The sequence below is a fragment of the Equus quagga genome, chromosome 1, assembly GCF_021613505.1.
Source record: "Equus quagga isolate Etosha38 chromosome 1, UCLA_HA_Equagga_1.0, whole genome shotgun sequence".
NCBI classification, from domain to species: Eukaryota; Metazoa; Chordata; class Mammalia; order Perissodactyla; family Equidae; genus Equus; species Equus quagga.
The window spans coordinates 129191959-129215811 of record NC_060267.1 but is presented as its reverse complement, the minus strand read 5'-3'; the positions used below and the strand labels follow the sequence as shown (position 1 = coordinate 129215811).

Below are 23853 nucleotides of genomic sequence, written 5' to 3'. Positions count from 1 at the left end.
TTGGGTGTTGAGAGCAGTGCTAACTGAGCAGCGATAGCAGCGTCAGGCAGAATTTGACTTTTATTCTTTGTTCAAATAGGTGAAGGCCCATGGTCCTGGCCTTGAAGGTGGTCTCGTGGGCAAGCCTGCTGAGTTCACCATCGACACCAAAGGAGCTGGGACTGGAGGTTTGGGCCTAACTGTGGAAGGTCCATGCGAGGCCAAAATTGAGTGCTCTGACAATGGCGATGGGACCTGCTCTGTCTCGTACCTTCCCACAAAACCCGGGGAGTACTTCGTGAACATTCTCTTCGAAGAAGTCCACATACCTGGTTCTCCCTTCAAAGCTGACATTGAAATGCCATTCGACCCCTCTAAGGTTGTGGCGTCGGGACCAGGTCTCCAGCACGGGAAAGTGGGCGAAGCCGGGCTGCTTAGTGTTGACTGTTCCGAAGCTGGTCCCGGGGCCCTGGACCTGGAAGCCGTCTCCGACTCGGGAGCGAAAGCCGAAGTCTGTATTGAGAACAACAAAGACGGCACCTATGCGGTGACGTACGTGCCCCTGACCGCCGGCATGTATACGCTGACCATGAAGTATGGCGGTGAGCTCGTGCCACACTTCCCCACCAGGGTCAAGGTGGAGCCCGCTGTGGACACCAGCAGGGTCAAAGTCTTTGGGCCAGGAATAGAAGGAAAAGGTGGGTTTAATAAAAAAGAGGGAGGCTGCAAAAGTAACATGGGACTTAGGGGGTCCTCAGAAACTCAGAGTCAGAGCTGCAGACTCAAATGCCTGTGGGAGCCAGACAAGGTGTAAGAAAACATTCGCCTGTGGCCTCTGCATCGGGGAGTGGTAGGGAGAGGACCAGGGCGATGGGTGAGCGTGTAGTGTTTCTGCTGCCCGACCCTCACTTTATCCACTGTCAGCAGATTTTCCTGTTTTTTCGGCAAGGCCAGAAATCTTGATTTTTATATGGAAACTCAACATATTTCATTTTTGGCACTTAATTGAAAAGGTTTAAAATGTGGTGCTGGCTAATCCCACACTTGCTGTCTGTCTTTTCCCTTTAACTTGCGTAGATCCCCACCCTTGTCCCAAAAAGTGTGTAAGTGGTTGTGTTGTCATGGGGAGCTTCCAGAGGATATCCTGGAAGCAGCTTATTTTTGTGGGATGGGAAGTGATTATTAATATTCTTGATTTTGAAAGTGAGAGAAACCAGTTGTCTGCTGTCACTGAAATTAGACTTACTGTGCTCTAAGGTGCCGAGAACCTTGGTTCTTGGTTTGCTCCTAGGTCTGAGTTGTTGGTGACATTCTTATATGTGTGATTGCTCTGCAGACGTGTTTCGTGAAGCCACCACTGACTTCATGATCGACTCACGGCCCCTGACGCAGGTCGGGGGTGACCACATCAAGGCCCACATTGCCAACCCCTCAGGGGCCTCCACCCCGTGCTTCATCACAGACAATGCCGATGGAACCTACCAGGTGGAGTACACGCCCTTTGAGAAAGGTGAGTTGACTTCTGCTTGGACAAGACCCTCATTCAGAGCTGTGCTAGGCAATTTCATCCCAGTGATCGGTGCCAATTCCTGCCCCGTATGCTCTGCTCCTCTCAGCCTAGGCACGTGCAAAGTGACAGGGAAATGTGGAAACCTCTGTCCCCAGCCTGCCCACTCAGTGCCTGGTCTGCTGGCCCTGTTGTGTGACACTTGGGTCAGGTTTAGCCTCAGCCTCATCTGAGCAGGTTGTGGGGTGATATCATGGCATGTTTCCCATTTGTACAATTTTTTTTTTACATGATTTCTTTCCTGAATATTAGAAATTATAAAAAATTGTGATAAATCATAAAAGCATAAAGAAGAAAAATAAAATTACCATATATCCTCATTATCTGGATATATTATCCCTATAAATATTCTGGTATCAGTATTTTCGATCTCTTTGTAGATGCATATCTGTTCTATTTCGTAGGTTTCCCTTTGTCTTTTGGGTAATGACTGGATGGAATTTTCCCAAGTTGGGATGCTGTGTTTAAGATGACTGACTTAAATATAGGCTTAGTAATATTTGCTTGGGGGAGAGGTCTTGTGTGGGTGGGTGGATGGGAGTTATATGACTGACAAGTGAGCAAAAAGCATAAATAGAAAGCTTGTATTTTGAAAACAATCAGATCATACCAACGTTAATGTTTCTTTAACCTGCTCTTTTCAAATAACATGGTATAGCAGGTAGACGTGAATGCTAGATAAAACCCTGGAGCAGAGTGTCATTTCTCACAAATAGGTGGCTCCTGTGCAAATAATGTTTCTGCTTGTTGTTTTGAATAGGCCTCCATGTAGTGGAGGTGGCATACGATGATGTGCCCATCCCAAATAGTCCCTTCAAAGTGGCTGTAACTGAAGGCTGCCAGCCATCTCGAGTTCAAGCCCAAGGACCTGGATTGAAAGAGGCCTTTACCAACAAACCCAATGTCTTCACTGTGGTTACCAGGTAAGCAAGGCCCTGAGATCTGTGTGTTGACTCTCTAAAAGGAGTAGCCGTAGATAGTTTAGCTGCTTTAAAGAAGTTTTATGGGTGTATCCTACATAAGTGTCATGGCCTTCCAACTTTTGAGAGGCATTTTTTTTTTTCGTCATATGTGGGACATTTTCTTCTGTAGAAACTTATGTTACAGAGAAAGAAAGTATACTTTAAAAAAGTACCAGAAAGTGCTTGATAGTAGTCATAAAACTGCTGAGCAAACCAAGGCGAGATAGAAGCTCCTTAACTTAATGACGTGGAAATCTATAGCCAAACTCATGTTTAAGTGAAATATTAGATGTATTCCTATTAAAATTGCTCACAAGTCTTATACCTGAATTGTACTTGCAGTCCTAGCCAATGCAATTAGATAAGAAAAACAAATGAAGAATAAGCATTGGAAAGGAAGGGTCAAAGCTGTTATTTCTATTATAGTGTTGAGAAATTCCCGGTGCGAGAAATGTCACAGTAGTTGGGTTGGGTTGGTCAAACGAGAGAGTTTTATAGAGAGATTTTAAGTAATTTTGGCAATAAGCGGACTAGCATGAACCACTAGTGTGATTTCACTTTCTTTTCCACAATTTCCAGAGGGGCAGGAATTGGTGGGCTTGGCATAACTGTGGAGGGACCATCAGAGTCGAAGATAAACTGCAGAGACAACAAAGATGGCAGCTGCAGTGCTGAGTACATTCCCTTTGCTCCAGGGGATTATGATGTTAATATCACTTATGGAGGAGCCCACATCCCTGGTAAGCTATCCCTTGGAAAGGAACCCAAGGAATAATTAGTTTGGCATGAAAGCAGGTTTAATTTTGCTTATCTCTCTTTGAGTAGGAATAACAGTCTGCTATTTGCAGTAGGTGCAAAGGGAGAATTTTACTTAGGGCTGCATCTCCAAGAATATCTCAACTGCCAGTAGGAACAGTACCATGGCAAAAAGTCTTGGCTTGGAGTTTTGACTGGAAATGTTGTTCACGTGTTGGAGGACCTTGTTCCTAGTTTAAGGGAAAGCTGATTCTTTACAAAGTTGAAACTCTCCACTTTATTTTGTGATTGGTTCTTATTCACCTTGTATATGTGTCTTGTTTTCTCTTTTCCATCGAGAGTCCTGGTAGCTGATAAAGATGCACAAACTCAAGTTCTTACTTATTAATTTCTTTTCTATTTAATGATGTAGTATATACATTTACTGTGAAACAGGGTTTGTCATCCTCAGTGCTATTGACATTTGGGGTGGGATAATTCATTGTTTTGGGGGGCTGTCCTGTGCATTGTAGGATATTTATTGGCTCCCCTTCCCCCATTTTGTGACAACCAAAAATGTCTTCAGATATTGCCGAGTGTCCACTAGGGATAAAAATCACCCCTAGTTGAGAACTACTGCTCTAAACAATTCAAACAATAAAGAAATATGTGACTTAAGTAGCGAAGGGCCCTCCAACTTTCATGCTCCAAGGGGGAAATCTCCCTAGGTTCTGGTTCTTGTTATTTAATGAAACTGTTGCCACCCAACACACATCTAGAACAGTAGATGGGTGTGTGGTATGGTGTGGACACAGGTCCAAGAACTCTAGGGCTGCTCCTGAGTCAGCTTATGCCTTGTCTCAGGTGTGGTGAGAAAGAGGGCAGAGCCCCACCCAAAGACCCCAGAGCAGGAGGAGCCTCGGGTGGGCAGTGTTCTTGCCCTGAAGGCCATAAGCCACGGTGAGACGGAGAGGGGAAGGGGCAGGCTGAGGGGCCTACTTTCCGGGTTTCTGGACTCACTCCCAGGAAGTTGGAGTGTCCACTGGCCAAATGCTTTCCTGATTCTGTCTGCTTTTTCCCCTTATTAATGTGCAAAAGGGCACACACACTCATACTCTTTCTTTCTCTCACGTTGATTAGAAAGCATTGCTATTCAACTCTAATTAGTTCTACTCAGATGTCGATTTAAGCCTTAATTTTATGAAGGCTTAAAGTTTCTTTAAGAAACTTAAAGTGATTAAGTTTCTCCTCAAACTTGTCCTTGCAGCTCATTCAATATAGATTTTTAAATTCCTATAATCACTAGTCAAGGGGAATTCAGCCACAGACAAGTTAGTCGAAGCTCCTGCCCTCAGGAACTTCCTCTATAGCGTTTATGCGACTAAATCTCACGGTAACTGCTGCAAAAAGAGAGAACAGGGCTCGGGGACAGAATACAGAGCTGTGGGTATCATTTGGAGTTTTGCAACTCTGCAGTTTGTGGGATGGGAGAGTAGAGCACAGAGAATGGGTGGACGGCTGTTGTCAGGAGACCTGACGTGGTGACTCCAACCAGGCACGCGGCAATGGACATGAGCATGTCCTGGTTATGGAGGCACCAGTAGTTTTTACTTTATTGGGAAAGTCTGGCGGAGGCCATCAGCTTCAGAATTCTTCTTGCAGAAGGGGCTGAGAGTTTGGGCCCCTATGTTTGACAAATGAGCTTGAAGCAAATGGCCATCTTTGAACATAACAACAGAAGGAGATGTAGGTGATACCCCTTTAAGTTTCAGACTCTCTCTTGCCTCCCAGAGCCAAGTGCCAGCTTCTCCCAGACCCTAGACCTTTCCTAGGCAGTCATTTAGTAAACTGTTGATTGGTCGTCTCAGTGTCAGGTTCACAGTTAAGGTAACTTGTGAGGTGCTGCTATGAAGCATTCGGCAACTTGCTAGCTTCTAATTTGCTTTCATGGGAATTCTGGTTGGTCCAATATTAGCCCAGTGTTTCCTGGCCTGGATCAAACCCATAGTGGGGTTATTTTTAACAAGGTATCCTGTCTTACCCGCAATGGCATACTGGTTTCCTCTGGTGGGCCAGCTGTGGTCCATTGGTGGTGGATTGACTGGGATAAGTGCATCAGGAATAAGGGCTGCCGGGATTGATGGATGATATCTGCCTGGGGCACAGAACAGGAGATTGGCAGGTAATGCTTGGTATCTGCCATCTTGGACCTAAATTTATCTTATTGGTTCTTGGCTGCTCTCATGCTAAGTTCAGACAACTTCCAGTAGAGGCTCTGACTTGGAGATTGGCCTCAGAGGTAGTCCATTTGCATCACCTGTTGACATTGAAATCCTCAACTGTCTCTCTGTAAAATAAAGCTCCCTTTTCTTTCACTAAACCCAAACATGGAAGGCGGTGTTTGTCTTTGCCAGGGTTAGCCATTTATTTCATTTAGCTGAAAAATTTGATGCCAGTGAAACCCAGCTGTTGTTAAAAAGCCAGGGCCTGCGTTCTTTGTGGGTCTTTGTTATTTACTACCACTGATTCTACAAAGTATAAATTTTCTGGGATGCAAAGCAGAGAGACCTGAGTTGGCGTGGCAGTTCGACGTCATTAACTTTGCCAGCCTTCTTGGGGAGCACAAAGACTCCTGCACACACAAGAGGTGCATGTCACCCCTTGGTGATGGACTTAGCAGCCTGAGGCATGGTGCCTGGGATGCTGGGGCTCCTGTTTCTGGCTCACCTCTGGGGAGGTCTGATTCATCTCCCTTGGAGGGGGAATCTCATGAGGATCCCTGGCCCTTGTTTCTCTGTTTAGTCCTTCTCTTGGAAATTCTGGTCTCCCTGGATTTTCTATGTTTCATCAGTCTTTAAAATCAATACCCAGAAGGAGTCAGAGGCCCCCAGTGTCACCAGCCATGCAGGAGGACCACAGCTTACAGTCAGGGAGAAGGCAAGGCTTCATCCAGGGGCCAGGGAACCAAGAAAGCCATTTGTGGTGGGAAGGTGCCAGCTATGTTGCAGGGAGCGGATTCTAGGGGTCCCTCAGGAGCTGTTTGTGGGAGAAGATGTTGGATGTGGGCTGCAAGTCCTGCCCACCTCTGCAGTCCTCTCCACTCCTTCCTTCCACCACTCAGCGTCCTCCTTCAGTTCCTTCAACAGCCTGTCTTCTCCCTCACCTCCAGGCCTTTGCATATGCTGATCCCTCTGCTTAAATCTCTCTCCATCTGCTTCCCTAGGTGATAGCTGCTCTCTCTCATGTCTCAGCTTTGATGTTACTGGAGAGCTTTCTCTGGTCTCTTGACGACAAGATTCATTGCCTTCTAGGTGCCCCACGAACACCTTGTACATGCCCCCAGTGTATGTCAGAGACAATGTTATAGTGACTTGCCTGCCCCGCCCTTCTGCATGGTGGGTTCCTGGAGGGCCATTAACCACTCTGGGCCCAGCACCTGGCATGATGTCTGCACATAGTGAATGCACATGAGTGCACACACAGCAAGGCAGGAGGAGCTGACCGAGGTCCATATAATTGAGGGCCTGGGTGGAGCAAAAGTGCCGTTCTGGGTGCACACAGGGTGGGCCTCCAGTCGAGAGGTGAGCTGTGCTCAGGATCCTGTGACCTCTTTTCCAGGCAGCCCCTTCAGGGTTCCTGTGAAGGATGTCGTGGACCCCAGCAAGGTCAAGATTGCCGGCCCTGGGCTGGGCTCAGGCGTCCGAGCCCGCATCTTGCAGTCCTTCACGGTGGACAGCAGCAAGGCTGGCCTGGCCCCACTGGAAGTGAGGGTCATGGGCCCACGAGGTGAGTATGCCTCCTGCCTTCCTGCTGACGTTCACCTGCCCCGGTGGGGGGCGGGTCAGCCGGGACTGTGAGCAGACACTTTGCTTTTGAGTTTGGTTGTGAACTTAAAATTAAGTTTCTTAAATTGCTTTATTGCTCCGTATTCTAGAAAAACAGTGAAAGTTCCTGCTTAAAAAGTATCAGGGCTGTTATTTCTCTATTAGTCTGTCTTTCCCCCCATTTAGTAATATGGCTCTAAATGTCTAAGTAGTGTGATGAAGCAAGTAGCAGTTGGGCTATCATGTATAGTATGGTTGCAACTGCTTTGTTACGTTTCAGCATTTGTGGGGTGACCGGTTGGTCTGGATTGGGGTGGGTGGTGGGTTCAGAAGTGATAACTCTCTTAAGATGCCTTGGTGCTCACATGGAACAACCCCCAAACTTCTTGAAATGACAGATACTTGGACTATGTGGCATATGGCTTTGTCATTGTCCCAACTCCCTGGAAAAAGAGGGTCTCTTGGGGAACTTTATTGACAATTTGGCCTGCCCTGTTGGGGTTTGGTGAGGCTAGCAAGTCATTTTGGGACAAAGCCCTAAAGTGTACTGAAATTTACCATTTTCGGTGATCACATTTCCTCTTATAGCATGTAAAAGGTATCATTCTCTGCCTAATTTCTTAAATTATCTGGATGTCCCCCCAACATTGTGTTCTTGGCTTCACAGAGTGGTAAATGAGGGTTTCCTTCTTTGAAGAGGAACTTTCTCAATGAGGTTCAGCAGGAGGTTATGCCCTTTGAAGCCCAGGGCAGAAGTGGTTTGGGGGAAATGAGGTCGTGGGGCTCAAAGCTGAATCTACAAAGTTACTGAGCTTCAAGACGTGTGTGTGTGTGTTGAGGGGGGACTTTACTTAGGTATCCACCTCTGTTATTAAGGAGTACTCTCAAGTAACAGCCTTTTAATTTTAGCTAATGAGATGGATTCCCAGTCATGGTGCAGCCCCTTGAAAGCCATTTCAGAGTTCTTTAAAGGTGACCTGAAGGGTGACTTTATGGAGACAGGTTTGCATTTTGCTATTGGCTGCTGCTCTAGTTTATGTAACCTGAATGCCTCTTGCTGACCTCACCCCTGAAATTGCCTTGTACCCGCCTCATCTGCCTTGCTTAATGAGAATGAGTATGCTACGCTTTGATTAACCTACTCTGTAGTGGACTGATCCTTGATGCTCACATTCAGAACTGGGATCTAGCATCTACCAACCCAATGCATGCCTCGAGTGTGCCTTAACATAATCTCTAACCATCCCCTTAAGGCATCACACTGAGGGTCCCCTCACCCCATGAGATTGGCACCCTCACCTGCCCTGCACCTGCACCCAGCCTGCTGGCTCCGTAGTATTCTTTGCTTAAAGGTGGCCACAACTCTTGACTGGTGAGCGCATTGGTTAATTTTTGCTGTTCAGAGTTCTGGACTCTTTGGCCCTTTCTCAGCTATGGAATAAAATTGCCACATCCCAAGCATGCCTCACCAGCTTGAAAGGATATAGCATGTCTGCAACGTGCATCTTCGCTGTACACCCTTCAGCAACAAGCACGGGCAGTCTCCTTAATTATACTCTAGGGCTGACTGAGTGTACTTTAGCCAACAAAAAGCTGAAGGTGTCTCTCAGGGTCATTTCTGCAACCATGAATTGGGGATCCCGTCTCCTGTGATTTCTCAGGCCTCTGATTATGGCCTGCTTGCTTTTATGTTACTCATCAGTGGAAGCCAGTAGGTCTCAGGGATGAATGTGATCCTGTTTTGGACTCAGCCTAGGGTGCGGTGAAGGGGATGTCAGGCAATTCCTCAGATCTCTCATCTCTGTTCTCAGGCCTGGTGGAGCCAGTGAACATAGTGGACAACGGGGATGGCACACATACAGTGACCTACACCCCATCCCAGGAGGGACCTTACATGGTCTCAGTTAAATATGCCGATGAAGAGATCCCTCGTAGGTAAGCTCCTGACACTTATAAAAGGGATCCTAACCAGCCTGAAGCCCACCCCTCTGTAGGATTGTCCAGCACTGCTCTTGTGGTCAACTCATCCATTCATTTATCTATCTATTCCACCCACCCATACCTCTACCCACCTACCCATCTCCCCACCCATCCCCATCCCTCCATCCCCCCACCCATCTATCCATCTGATCAGCAAGTATCACCAAGAACCCGTGTGCTCTGCACAAGTGTTGCAACACAGTAGCCTTGTTATTTGTGGCTCCTGGTCTCTTGATGTGCCCCCCACCTTTGTTCCGTTCAGCCATCTTTAATTTAAAGATGAGCTGAAGTTAAGGAATTTGGAATCTTTCAAGAAACAAGGAATGCGTTAGTTCATTAAAGTGTTCTTTCTGGTGACCCTGCAAGTAGTTTTCTGATTAGGGCAAAGATTTTACTTCTTTATTTGAGGATTTGGTTGACAGTAGCATTCACTGAAGGTGTTATATAGAAACCTTGTTCCTCATTCATATTAATACAGAAAATGTTGCATAAGCTCTTCACCTCTCAGAACAGCCTCTAAAAGTTTTGTATGGTACCCCTTAAGATGAAAATGTTTCACCCATCTGCCTAATATACACATTTTACATAAAGATATACATATAGCTCTAGCTATGTAGAAACTAATTTATAAATTACATTTGTGTATTTCTTTACTAATAGGTAATTCACCTCTAAAGCATACTAAAAATAGAAAATAAGAGGATGAGATAAAATATTAAAACTGAAGTTCCAAAATTCTCTTTCCATTTTGGTGACATTATCTTAGCATAATAAAAGTGGATTAAATGTGTTTACCCCATGTTTCCCAAACTAATTTGGGAATTAGTTTGGATCCCATAGAATGCACCCAGGGAAAGCCAGTCTGTCATACGATGGTTACATGGTTGTCAATTTCTGCTGGATTTCAAGCACTTTTCCTAAACTCACTGTCTTATCTGCTGTAGAAACCCCTCCTTCCAATCCCAGTCTCTCTGGAAGAGAGCTCAGGTGTAGTTGGGTTGACATGTATCCATACTGACCGGGGATGTGTGTGTGTTTGTCAAGTCCCTTTAAGGTCAAGGTCCTTCCCACCTATGATGCCAGCAAAGTGACCGCCAGTGGCCCTGGCCTCAGTTCCTATGGTGTACCCGCCAGTCTGCCTGTGGAGTTTGCAATCGATGCCAGAGATGCCGGGGAAGGCCTGCTTGCTGTTCAGATAACGGTAACTTCCAGTTTATTTCTAGAGTCAAACTTCATTAATAGGAGCTAACTTCCTCACCAGGGATAAGAACAAGGATTTTAATAACCATTTCTGACCTGATGCAAATGTTTGTTAGGTTTTCCCACCAAAGAGTCAGTAATTGTACAGGAGAACAAACATGCTCGCCTGAGAGGTCTGAGGGTATAGCTCCAAGTACCACGTTTTGGTAAATCTCATGTATTTTGCTGTCTATTACATCTATTTCTATGTTTTTATTTAAAATGTTTTAAATTACTTGTTGGGTTAGTTAGGACTAAGTTCTGCTGCATATCACAGTAAACCCCACAATAAGAGTGGCTTACACATGTGGAATTCTTTTCTCTTGTTAAAGAAGCCCAGAGAAAAAGCACCTGGGTGCTGTGAGGCTCATCAAGGAAGCTGACTCCATCTCTCTGATCCTCTGTCCTAGTGCATGGCTTCTGTCCTTAGCAGTCTCCTCATGGACTACAAGGCTGCTGGTGCTCAGGCCATCTAATCTACATTGCAGGCCAGAAGGAGGAAAAAAGGCAGAAGGGAAAAACAGGGCCTTCCAACTCAATCGGCTCTTTTTTTTTTTTTTTTTTTGCTGAGGAAGGTTCACTCTGAGCTAACATCTGTGCCAATCTTCCTCTATGTTTTGGACATGAGCCACTGCCACAGCATGGCCACCAATGAGTGGTGTAGGTCCATACCTGGGAACCAAACCCAGGCTGCCAAAGTTGAGCGCACCAAGCTTAACCACTAGGCCATGGGGCTGGCCCTCAATCAACCCTCTTAAGCAGCCTTGTCAGAAGTCCCTCATAAGACTTCCACTCCCTTCTCATTTGCTAGAAGTTTGTCACAAGTCATATGGCCATACCTAGTGGCAAAGGATACTAGGAGGTGGAGTCTTGTATTCAGGCAGCAGTGCATCTCGCTAGGAATTAGGGTCCTGTTACTAAAGAAAGAAGAAAGAGAGAATGTGGTGGTGTTCAAGCAGAAGCCTCTGCCCCCTGCCTCCCTACATTTCAGTGGATTTGGAGCTAAAACACTATTTGTTCACTTGACAGAAAAATTACTAAAAATTAACCATGTCCATCATGGTGTTAAAGGGATCTGTGACCTTCCCCTCTCCCTACCAAAAAGAAAAGTCTTATTAAGCCAGTAACTCTGTCTTTTACCACTAGAGTCACTAATTAATGAGCAAAATGTGTCAAGGTTTTCCACGAGTGGTTTCTACATCTTACTCACAACATCCTAAATAGCATTTCTCTGTGATCCACAGGACCAAGAGGGAAAACCCAAAAGAGCCATTGTCCATGACAATAAAGATGGCACGTATGCTGTCACCTACATCCCCGACAAGACGGGACGCTATATGATCGGGGTCACTTATGGGGGTGATGAGATCCCGTTATCTCCCTACCGCATCCGGGCCACACAGACGGGTGATGCCAGCAAGTGCCTGGCCACAGGTGAGTGCAGGTCAAGATCAGGAGTATGGGCTTTGGAGGCAAAAACCCAGGGTCTAGCCCTTCTCTGCCGCTGAATAGCTGTGTGATCAGGGCAAGATGCCCAACCACTCTGAGCTTCAGTCAGACTTAGATTGAAGATCTTTTTTGAGAACATTTAAATTTAAGAAGCTCTTCCAAAGACCAGAGACTGTTTCACAGGGTTATTGCAAAGATTAGATAAAGTCAGGCCTGAAAAATGCTTAGCAAAATGCTGGCACGTGAAGCTATTGTTATTTTGCTTTTGAAGTGGGCGCGTTTGTTAAGATCTCAACTGTGACAGTGGCTCCCATGAAAAGCAGCAAATTTATGCCTTTCATGAGTAGGTGGTTTAGTTATTCAAGAGCATTTCAGGCCAGCGTTATAGAAAAACATTAAAGGATCTTGGTTTTTCCTCAACACTTGGGACTTATGTCTAAGTCTCTCAGGAATTCTCCAGGAATGCTTGAGCATCATAACTCCTTCCATTTCTAAGGCTGAGTATTGCAGGCCATTCTAAGAACAGCTCTTGCAACTCTGACACTGCTTCAAGCGTGTGTCCCCATCTCTGAAATAAAACGGATTTGCTTCTCTCTAAATAAAACTAAATAGAGGTACACCTGGAGGTGTTCTGTTTCCCTCATATCTGATCTTGTTCTGAATGGAGAAAATCTTTTGGCTTTCAGAGCAAACTTGTAAATTGCTCACCTCCGCCCTTTTTGGCTCACCTACTGCAAAAATTGAGAAAATTAGAAACTCTGGCCAATCTGCCACCTCCTTTGTCCATGCTGTGCCAGGGAACTAGATTGTCTTTGCTAACTTGAGGGCATGTTAATATTGGGTGGGGACTTCCTCCTTGCTTTCCAGGCCCTGTTCCCTCCCCTAGCTCAGGCAGAATATTCTGCTCACCCGGAGGGGCTCCTGTAGGCCACGCCTCTCGGTCTGTCGTTTGAGGCCTTTTCACAGACTGGCTCCAGTCTTCCCTTCTGTTACTCACTGTATGAACAACATGTTCTTATCACTCTCTGTTGCTTCTACACACTTGGCTTATTTTTGCCAATGTGCTTTTAGTTCATACTTTTCTGCATTCCCTGATGTTGTGTGGATCCTGTGTAAAGGGCTGCCACAAGTCAGAGAGAGAGAGAGAGAGAGAGACTGCCCATTGTTTGGGGACTGAGGTTGTAAGTCTCCCCAAGCCAAGAGTACCCATCCTTCAGAATTCAGCCATCTCCCCTTTTCTCGGGAAGCCCTCTGTCAGTGTGGCAATTCTGGGGTATAAATCCTTAGAGTTTTCACATAGATGTGCTGCAGGACCCTTCTCTGGAAAACGATTGATTATTTTTTCTGTAACTTAGTCCCCCCTCAGTGTTTCCATGGCAGGTTGAACTGTCATTCTTGGTGCCTGGCCTGCATTCACCTGCCCTGTTAGATTATGAGCATCTTGAGAGCAAGGACTATGTTTTGTCACCTTTATGTGTACCTGGCGCTCCCGCTGTATGTTTCCTGCTGCAAGTTGACCTTCATCCGCATCCCCTCGAATGCTGGCAAGTCAGGCCTAACTAACATTTGGTTGTCACTCAGAGCTTGCGATCCTCCTTATTTAATAAGTAATGGATGGAATGTCTTGAGCTGCGCCTTTCCCAGGTGATCTCTGGGGATCCCACTGTGTGGCAGCAGTTGGAGGTCTAACATTTACAGATACAGACAACACAGATGTGGGTGGTTTGTTCTTGGGGATCCAAGGCAACTGTCCATGGGTGAAGCTTCCATTCTCTCCTCCTAAACTTTTCTCCAGGTCCTGGAATCGCCTCCACTGTGAAAACCGGTGAGGAGGTGGGCTTTGTGGTTGATGCCAAGACTGCCGGGAAGGGGAAAGTGACCTGCACAGTTCTGACCCCAGATGGCACTGAGGCTGAGGCTGATGTCATTGAGAACGAAGATGGTACCTATGACATTTTCTACACGGCCGCCAAGCCAGGCACCTATGTAATCTACGTGCGCTTTGGTGGCGTCGATATTCCCAACAGCCCCTTCACGGTCATGGTAAGGAAAATTCCTTCTCTAGGGCATGCTGTTGTTAGCAGAAACAATAACAGCTGCCGTTTGTTAAAACCTGGCTAGGACATCCCCTTCCACTTTCTGTTCTTTAAAAAGTTTCCTTAAGCAGTCATGACCTTGTAGGGTCCCAGAGTAAGCTCTAGAAACCTAGAGACCCGTTGGCTCGAAGAGTTTTTACAGAATCATATTGGCCACCTAAGTATCCATCATGCTAAGGGTATTAGGCAATGTCCTATCCTAGGCCCAGTTCGGGAAGAATACACTTTGACAAGAAATGTTTACAAGTCAAACATTACATTTTTTGACTCTGCTGGTTCTTCCTCCGTCCCCCTCCCCCTTCTCCCTGGCTGGAGGAGAGAGGTCCCTGATGCTGCTTTGTCTGGAGACCTGACTCTGATGTCCCAGGGCTCAAAGTACCCTCAGTTGTGTTTTGGAAAGATTCAAACTTTGCATATAAGGGGGAAATAGCTTGTCTTTTGAAGCTAGGAACACCTGGGATAAAAAGAAACTATTATACACAGCTCTGGGCCAGAGAATGCCTGAGCTCTTTGATTTTCAATCTGAGTGGCTTTCAGACCTTCCTCTGATTATTAAGGTTCTTCAGCCAGAAAAGGAGTTAGGCTTTAGGAGTGTTCCCTCACTGAACCCTCAGAACAAGCATCTTACAAATGAGTATGGGAGCGGGGCTCAGACTCAAGTCCACTCAGCCCAGGATGCCCTGCCCATCCTGGACAGCCACCGAGTGCCATGCCGTCCACCTCACCCAGTGTCCTTTGATGCTATGGGCAGTAGTCACGCTTGAGCACAAAGTTGAGGCCTCAGTGACCTGGCCCAATGCACCACCTTCAAAGCCCCTTCTAATGACATCGCTTTATACACCAACGCAGAAGGGTGCTAAGACTCCATTCCAAACAGAAGCCTAAGTCTGTCTTCCAAACAGTCTATAATCTGCTGTAGCTGTTTTTCCTTTCCGTAGACCTTTGTTTACCTGTAAACATTGTGCCAGAAGTCTGGAGGCTCTTTTATGTCTCAAGGAGGTAAACACTTTTGACACTGTTCATTTGGGAGTGTTTTTCTCCTTCAGGGCAGAAAGAAATGCAGCTAGAAAGTTTATGTCCTTATTTACAGAGAAAGGTCCCAGTTGTAATTTTAAGAATCTATTTCTAGCCAGTAGCAGGTTTTGTCTGGTTGGTTAGAATTGGGAGGGATGGAAGAGCTGCCTCTGGGCAGAGGTCATAGCTGGTGCAGTGAGCTGGGATAAGAGACCATGCTTTGAGTGAGAAAATCAATGTGAAAATATTGAGGACCTTTTATCAAACGAGTTAGAGACCTGAAATGGGGACTGCCAAACTCATTAGGAATAAACGTCCCCTGACCCCGGAATGCACACAAAGCAAGGGTACTTTGTGTAGACAGGCTGCCCCCTGACCACTGCTGACGGCTGAAAGGGAGGATCACCCACTGTACCTGGTTGGGTCTTCAGTTTCCTGTTCCAAGCTTTCTCCAGCCTTCCCTAGATGGACTGACTTTGTGGTCATTAGCTTCTTGTAGGTAGTGTTCCTGCCTCCCACTATAGGCTTGGGGCCAAAAGGACATGAACACACAATACTGCCTTCACAGCAAATGTCTGAAGGAGACCCAGCAGGCTGGTTCAGTTGAATACGTCACATAGACATGCACATGAAGTCACGGGTCTAGCAGCTTATCTGCTCATCACTGTTGGGAAGTCCTGGATCAAAGGCCATAGCACAGCCATCGAAAGATCTTCCTCCCAGCCAGTGTGTCGCTGCATAGCCCCAGTCTGAGAGGGCCCGAGAAGGGGCGATCGGGCTGTTCCAAATGTTGAAGCTCACAAAGCTACCTTTGTTAAGTGAAGCCCCCTTTCTGCAGATGCCAAAAAGGAGTAAACATGGGTGCATAGGCCTTCCTCCGTAGGGGAGCCTTCTGACTCTTGTTCTTGTTGATTATGGTAGAAGATTATGCTGAGAGGGGTCCCCTCCCATATCAGGTCGGTTGGATCAGGGGTGTGAAGCCTATGATTTTTTAAAAATGAATTTATAAAGACTTTTGAAACATTAGCTACTGTAGACATTTGTCAAGTAACAAGGGACCACTTTCCCAATTTCATGCTGCAGAGGTGACTAGCGTTGGATTTTCCTGGCTTGCACAACAAACACATCAGTTTTGTGCATGAGATCACACCATACACATTGCTTTGCAACTTGCTTTCTTCCCTCAGCGTGCTGTAGATACCCTTCCATATTAATTCATCAGACTTGACCGCTTATTCGGAATGGTGCGCAGTGTTCCACGGTACACACGTAATTTACTGAACCGACTCCCTCACAGATGAACATTTAGGTTGCTTTAGGTTTTCATGACCACACACAGCTCTAGTAAAACCTCTTGCACACATCACTTACCTATGGACTTTCCTGCTAGTATTTCTGTAGGCCCACTTCCTAGAAATGGGATTGTGGGTTCAAAGGGTATGTGGATTTGACACTCGAAGAGAGGATGCCAGCTTGCTCTCCACAAGGGTAGGAAGAATGTAGGTTCCCATTAAAGCGAGTGGCTTCCTGCTGTACAAGATGGAGCCGAGGGGGAGGAAGCAGCCCTCAGATTATAGAATATACTAGTAGTGATGCCCCTCCAATGTGATTCCCAACTAATCTACATTTGCCACTGACCAGGCCACGGATGGGGAAGTCACAGCCGTGGAGGAGGCACCGGTAAATGCATGTCCCCCTGGATTCAGGCCCTGGGTACACTTTTGTTTTTGTTTCCCTTTTTGCATTTCTGTATTTACTCAGCCTTCATTTCAGAAAAGCTGCAGCCTGCTTCTGGGGATGGCTTAAGCCCTCTGGGTGTCCTGGTCATTGGTTTGTGCCCCACCGATCAGTCCATCACAGTGATCCCCGCTTTCTCTGTAATGAGACCCACCCGTGCCATCGTACACGCTCCACAAATTGCCAGCCATCATGTCTGTGATCACGCTCTGCGCAGTTTGTCTCCACGTTTAAAGAGAAAGATGGACCGGTGCCTTCAGCCCTCCTGCTGACTCTCAAAGCCGCCACTTGCGCATTCGGTTTCTGTTCAGGGGGAAAGCCACCCGCTGCTACTTTCTGCCACTTAAAACGCACCTTCTTTTCCAGGCCACAAGCAACTAAACCTTCCAGGTGGAGCCTCTTGGGACTCACAGACATTACTGTCTCTCACTTTTCCACTTTTCCGTGGGCGCTGCTGGGAATTTTACAAGCAAACTGCCTAGTGACTTTTAGCAATTGGTTAGCATGACTTCTCTGATCCCTCCCGTCTGCTCTGGGCCTGGGGCCAGTTAGACAGAGCCTGAACCGCATGGGCAGCCATGCCCCCAAATCCCCGCTGCAGTGACTTGCAAAATTCCCAGTTGCTCTGCCCCTGTAGCTTCACTAGCCCGTGCTGTTGTCCACTTTACCCCAGTGACCACTGCTCCCTGTTTTTAGGTAACCGAAGAGGCCTATGTCCCAGTGAGTGACATGAACGGCCTGGGGTTTAAACCCTTCGACTTGGTCATTCCATTTGCAGTCCGGAAAGGAGAAATCACCGGTAAGCACTGTTGTGAAAGCCTCCTTGTTCTCACTCGCTCGCACTAGCTCTCCAAAAGGGTGCCCAGCAGGTGATTCCGCCTGTCCCCCGACCTGGGGTCCTGAACCCGGAATCTCTGGTTCTTGGCCCTAGACATTGCAGGATGTTCTGTGTATATATGTGTTTCTCTGAAGAGGTGGTTCATTTATGACTTGCATTATATCCTGGAGAGGGCTTGGGATTCTCGCCAGGTTAAGAACTGCCATGTTTAGATACCTCTCAACTATGGGCTTCCTGTTCCCCCTTTTCTTCCTGCCACTTTCCCAGATATGACATTGATACTGAGGTCTACTGCACAAGAGCTGCTTTTTCTCCCAGCCTCCTTTTAGTACCTGCTTCTCTTTGACTTGATGCTCCACTAATCCCACTGGTCTTGTGGTCTTCTCATGTGCTGTTTGACCTTCTAATTTGTCAGTTGTAGAAAATTCTTTACTCGTGAGTTGCCTGCCGCATTTGGGGGAAGCAGAAGGGAACAAAATAGAAGCAAATAGGTCTGTGTTTCTTGTTGTGGGACTTGGATATTTTACGCAGCAGCAAGTGTTCTTGGATCTCAAAGCCTTTATTTTGAAGGCTACCCTATGCCTTTGTGCTCAGCTTCTCTGGGGAAGTCGCTGGTGGCTCATTGGCCTGTCTCCCTGTGCTCCAACAGGAGAGGTCCACATGCCTTCTGGGAAGACGGCCACACCTGAGATCGTGGACAACAAGGATGGCACGGTCACTGTGAGATATGCCCCCACTGAAGTCGGACTCCATGAGATGCACATCAAATACATGGGCAGCCACATCCCTGGTGAGTCGGGCTTAGTGCCTTAGCTGGCACAGCCTGCAGGACTCCATGATCCAGGAGCCTGAACATCTGGGGGGTTTGCAGACCTTCAGTCATCTGCTGTGCAGGAAATGGTTGTCAGTGGCAGGTTTAGGAATGCAGTATTCGTGTTCCTGTGAAACCAAACAGCATATGATCCCAGTGAATCAGGCTAATTTCCAGAAGGGACGATGCAACTAAGCATCCTGGGTCACAGTGCAGGCCCTTAGGTCTGTGATTGTTTGTCTTTGTCACTATGCCGAGTGTGGCCAAAGGGTAAGCCTGGAGAAAAATGTGAAGCACATCAAGGGACTTTCCAGCTTGGCCGACATGGCCTGGGAGTTTGGAGCGGGAGAGGATGTGAGAAGAGGGCAAACTGCCTTATTGTCACACTGCCCTTGACAAGGAAAGCCAGCTCAAGTTTCTTGTCCATCAACCAGCACAGTGTTATTCTTGTTCTTTTTTTTATTATTTAAATAGTTCTTTATTTTTCGATTCAATATTTTGAGTGGAGATGATGTGGAGGAAGGTTTCCTTCCCACCCAGAATCCCCATCTGCCCTCTCCCTGAACCTGACTGTTGTTCATTTTTTATGGTAGATTTCAGAATATTTTTAAAACTCTACAAATAGGAATACAGATTTTAATCCCCTCCCCTTTTTAACATAAATAATAGCATACTGTAGACATTATTCTGTCCTTGCCCTTTTCCTCTGATGTATCCAGGAGAGCTTTGTGCGTCCAAATAATAGAACGTGTTCATGGTGTCCCACTATTTGGATGAACCGTTGGGTCTGTACCCATTTCCACATTGGAGGACGTTTGGGTTCTTCCCCCCTTCTTTGCCGTCACTAGTCATGCTGCATGAATAGCTGTGTATGTCCATCACCTCACACTTGCGAAGGTGTGTCTGTGAGATTTGGTTCCTGGGGAGCACTTGCTGGGCACAGATACAGGCACCTGCCATTTTGACAGGTCTTACCAACTTGCCCTTCCTCAAGGCTCCTCCAATTCACACACCCACCAGCAACGTAGGAGAGCACCGCTTTTCCGAAAATTTGCCAGTGGAATAAGCTACCAAAGTTTTGGGTCTTTCCCAAACCGATAGTTGAAAAAACAGTTATCTCAGTGTTGCTTTATTTGTATTTCTCTCGTGAATGAGACTGAGCAACTTTCTATATGTTTAAGTACTGTTTATATTTCTTTTTCTGTGAACTGAACCTTTGTATCCTTGACTCAGTTTTTCTATTTGGTTGTTGGCCTTTGTCATATCGGTTTCTAAGAGCAATTTAAATATTGGAGAGATTGGGAGTTGCAAATATTTCTTCCGGTTTGATGTTTGCTTTAGTTTATGTGTATATGTGTGCATAATACTGAGTTAAAGCAAAAATGTATTGTCTGCTTCTATTTAAATATTCTAAAGATGCAGATTCTCCCATTTCCCTTCTGTTTCCTCTGCTGGTTTTTAGATGTTTTTCTCTGTACCTACAAGTATGCATACAGGTTTGTTCTGTTTTGTTTTTAAAGGAATGGGATAACGGTATTAATATTATAGCGCAACTCGCCTTTTTCTCTTTTTAATGGAACAGGTTATGGACAGTCTTTCCCGTTAGCGCACGCAGGTCTCCCTCATTGTTTTTAACGGCCCACAATCGACCAATGTTTACTTAACCAGCCCCCTATTGTTGGACTCTGGGGTCTTTTCCTAATTTGCTTCTGACCACATGGAAATGGAAGTACTTGCATGGGGCTGGGAGGTGGATTTGGGTTGGGAGGACCACTGGGGGATAGGTTCCTAGGGGAGATCTCAGAGCCTTTTGAGAGGCACGAGCACATGGCACTTCCCAAAAGACCTTTCCAGCTGTGTCCCCTCTATGAGTGGGTCACTTCTCCACACAGTCAGCTGTTTCCTCCTTATTTGCTAGATTGAACTGGATTCCCTGCTTTAGTCTCCCTCAAGTCTGGAGCAGCCTCAGGGTTGTTTTTCTTGTGCCCTGATTGAGGGAGCAATAGTGAGTCGACCCCTTTGGGTGTCCTAGGATCGTGAGCTCCTCCAGAGTCTTCTTTTGCCCTCCGCCTCTCCACAGGGGACGCCAACCTGCCTGCTGTTAGGTGAATGTTAAGACACCGATTCTCCGAGGTATGCGTTCTCCCCTCAATGAGTCCCAATTTTGTTTGTGTTCTTTGCAAACCCAGAGAGCCCGCTGCAGTTCTACGTGAACTACCCCAACAGTGGGAGCGTTTCTGCATACGGTCCAGGCCTGGTATATGGAGTGGCCAACAAAACTGCCACCTTCACCATCGTCACAGAGGATGCAGGAGAAGGTACGGTGTGGTTTATGTGGTTATGTGCTTCCGGCCTTCCTCTGGGAGAGTTCAGTGGACATGATTCCAGGGCAGCTTTTAAAAATAAGCCTATCGAATGGTAGTATTTGTCTTATTTTTTCTCCCATTTAAATCTCTTATGTAGAGCTGCTCTTCTACCCAAAACAAATTTTTGAAGTCCTTTGTGTTCTGATTGAAATCAGATTCATGCTATGAAAGTTTTATGTGACTTGCCTGAAATTTAAGTGTGTTTTGGTAAATGACCTTTTTTTGTGCTTTTGCACATATACATATATCTAGAGGACCACACGAGTTATTTAATGGCCTATTCTAGATAAAGCTCTGTGCCCATACCATTGTCTTCACGGAGATTTCTAAATTTGTGGTTCTAATGGCATTTCTGCTATGGCATCCAGCACAGACCAGCAGTGACAGTCTGTGTGACTCTCCTGTATGTGTCATCGGTGTTCAGGGCTCGATCCCTTTCTTGTCCCACGCATCCAGAAGAGTAGGGGGAACTTCAGAGTTACCTGTCATGAGGAATTCAGATGGTGCAGTGTCTTGCCAGTGGGGACTTTTCCCATGTAAATTGCTTTGTTCTCACCCATGCCGCTTGCCTGCAGCTCATGTGGCACGTGTCAGTCTGATGTTCCCAGCATCAGGGCTCCCGTAGATGGGCTGTTATTCCTGTTGAAACAAGGAAACACTCTCCCTGATGGCCCTTCCTCCCTGCTCCCATTCACAGGTGGCCTGGACTTGGCTATTGAGGGGCCCTCAAAGGCCGAAATCAGCTGCATTGACAACAAAGATGGGACATGTACGGTGACCTACCTGCCCACTCTGCCAGGCGACTACAGCATTCTGGTCAAGTACAATGACAAGCACATCCCTGGGAGCCCCTTCACAGCCAAGATCACGGGTATGGTTGCCTGGCTTACTGGGGGCATCCTAGTGGGAGGTATGGCTGCCCCAACAGCCCTTCTCCCTCTCAGGCCAGGGCCAGCAGGCTAGGTGTCTGTTTGAGTTCAGGTTTCACAGAGACTCCTTGGGGAGGAACCAGGGTGCAAGGCCAACCTTGGACGGGCTAGATTCCTCCCTTAGCTGGTAATCCAGGGAAGAGCAAGGACGCCGTTTGGAGGACACTTATTTTGTGCCAGTCTGACTCCAGCGTATAAATAGCAAGCCCTCAGATAAAGGCATTCAAGTAGTACTTATTGCATGAATAAATGAGCCCGGAGATGCCCTTCAGCATCAAGACTAGATAGATTTTTCTCTCCATTTTACAGATAGGACAACTGAGGCTTGGAGAGAGAGTGGCTTAACCAAGTTCCCACTTGTGGGTATTCTGGGATTCAGACTGAGGTTATCCGGTTCAAAGCCCATGCTCCTAACCTCTGTTGTGCTCACTGTGTTTGAATCATGCTCTCAGAGGGTTATAAAGCAGATGTGCAAGACAAGGTTCTTGCCCCCAAGGTGTTCAGACCATCTGTGAAGCAGCCAGCAGTCCTGTGTGGAACATGATGAGTGTTTATTTGAAAAATGCCCAAGGGGATGGCAGGCAGATGGCAGGTGCCTTCCACCGACAAAGATTCCTTTAAAAAGTGGTCTCTGAGGACTCAAGTGTCCAGTTCCTGCCAGCTCCTAGTCTTCCCCTTAACCAGGCCTAAGTGGAAATCAGTCATTTTTGGTTAGGTCTGCTCATTGTCTGGGGCACGCTCTTTTCACTTAAATTTGGGTAATTAATTCTCACCTATTCATCTGTAAATGGCATGGGGAGTAAGGGCTCTGGAGAGCTGGGTGACCACATGTAATGGGAGCCTTGTTGGGGGGTGGTGTTTTCTAGACGACAGCCGGCGGTGCTCTCAGGTGAAGTTGGGCTCTGCAGCCGACTTCCTGCTCGACATCAGCGAGACTGACCTCAGCACCCTGACAGCCAGCATTAAGGCCCCATCCGGCCGCGACGAGCCCTGTCTCCTGAAGAGGCTGCCCAACAATCACATCGGTGAGCCCAGGCTGCCTTCCTGCTGGAGCTGGGACATCTCGGGTGGGAGATGGGGACTCCTTCAGTCCTTTACTGGGAAATGATAGCACACTGGACTGTGATATGATAAACCTGCTGGGTCACATGCGTGATAACAGTCCAAGTGCGTTTCTCTGTTGTGATGTTGACCACACTCTTGGACGCTCTGGGTTGCTAGAAAGTCAGGGAGGAAGTCATATATCCATTCTTGAGAGTGTGTCTCCCTCCCGCTTCCTTTCCTTCATCCCATTACGCCTACCTCACAGATCGCAATCTGTGCTCCCATCCAGGCATCTCCTTCATCCCCCGGGAGGTAGGCGAACACCTGGTCAGCATCAAGAAGAACGGCAACCACGTGGCCAACAGCCCCGTGTCCATCATGGTGGTCCAGTCTGAGATTGGTGATGCTCGCAGAGCCAAAGTCTATGGGCGTGGCCTGTCAGAAGGCCGGACTTTTGAGATGTCTGACTTCATCGTGGACACAAGGGACGCAGGTCTGTGGGGCGGTCCCAGGGGAAATGCCTAGAGCTTGTGGGGAACTGGCTGCTTTTTGCTCAAGCTGCCTCCTCTTTTCATCCTGCCAACTCCCTTTTCTTTCTGAGCATCCTTCAAGCTGTAGGTCCTTATACCTGCATTATCATTTAAGCCCTGTGCCCATTGGTGAAGTAGATATTATTTTTGTTTTCTAGATGAAGAAACTGAGGCTCACAGGGTTAACAGCCCCATCTGCTTCTGCCATTTGAACCCAGAGTCGCTGAACCTCACAGCTCTCTCTTTCATTATCTTTACTCCCACCATTGTTCTCAGCTTCCCAGGGTCTCTTGGACTCATCCCAAGCAAAGTATGTTGGGACAACTGGCTAAGGTCATGTTCAGCTGAGCAGTGCTTTCATGGAAATGAGGAATCTCTTCATGTTTCCTCTTTGAGGTGGTTCAAATTAGGCTGGACCTCTCCAAACCACACCACATCCCAGTGTTGTCTTCTCCCACCTCCTTGAGTGATGGCCATAATAATGACTTCTAGCTAAAGTCACAGTCCTAGGGGAGAGGGCTGGGGCATTTCTGGTCCTGATCGGCTGATGCTCCTTATTGTTTCCTCATGTTGTAAAACCTTCACATCTGCTGTTCCCTGGCTAGACATCTGGGGCAGCTGGGAGCGGTTTAAAAATTCAAATTCTTAGGCCTGTGGCTGGTGACAAGCCCCCCAGGCAATGCACGCTGTTTTTAGAGGCGTGTGGGCAGTGTCTTCCCCAGTAGGCTCTGCAGGATAGGTGCTCTATGGGAT

The 23853-nt window shown here is 47.0% G+C and overlaps 1 protein-coding gene across 4 annotated transcripts in view; it reads left to right on the top strand.

The window, feature by feature from the left end:
• FLNB (filamin B) overlaps window positions 1–23853 on the top strand; it is a 133165-nt gene that overhangs the window by 88921 nt on the left and 20391 nt on the right. For 2 of the 4 annotated variants that reach the window (XM_046664781.1, XM_046664805.1), the window contains exons 21-36: window positions 80–677; window positions 1316–1489; window positions 2307–2469; window positions 3088–3248; window positions 6862–7029; window positions 8879–9002; window positions 10092–10248; window positions 11531–11720; window positions 13531–13778; window positions 16487–16558; window positions 17279–17381; window positions 18070–18210; window positions 20421–20549; window positions 21295–21468; window positions 22393–22551; window positions 22860–23063. In XM_046664781.1, coding sequence (XP_046520737.1) covers window positions 80–677; window positions 1316–1489; window positions 2307–2469; window positions 3088–3248; window positions 6862–7029; window positions 8879–9002; window positions 10092–10248; window positions 11531–11720; window positions 13531–13778; window positions 16487–16558; window positions 17279–17381; window positions 18070–18210; window positions 20421–20549; window positions 21295–21468; window positions 22393–22551; window positions 22860–23063 — 2965 coding nt within the window. The remainder of the gene's footprint in view (window positions 1–79; window positions 678–1315; window positions 1490–2306; window positions 2470–3087; window positions 3249–6861; window positions 7030–8878; window positions 9003–10091; window positions 10249–11530; window positions 11721–13530; window positions 13779–16486; window positions 16559–17278; window positions 17382–18069; window positions 18211–20420; window positions 20550–21294; window positions 21469–22392; window positions 22552–22859; window positions 23064–23853) is intronic. The other 2 variants (XM_046664789.1, XM_046664798.1) reach the window with 2 other exon arrangements.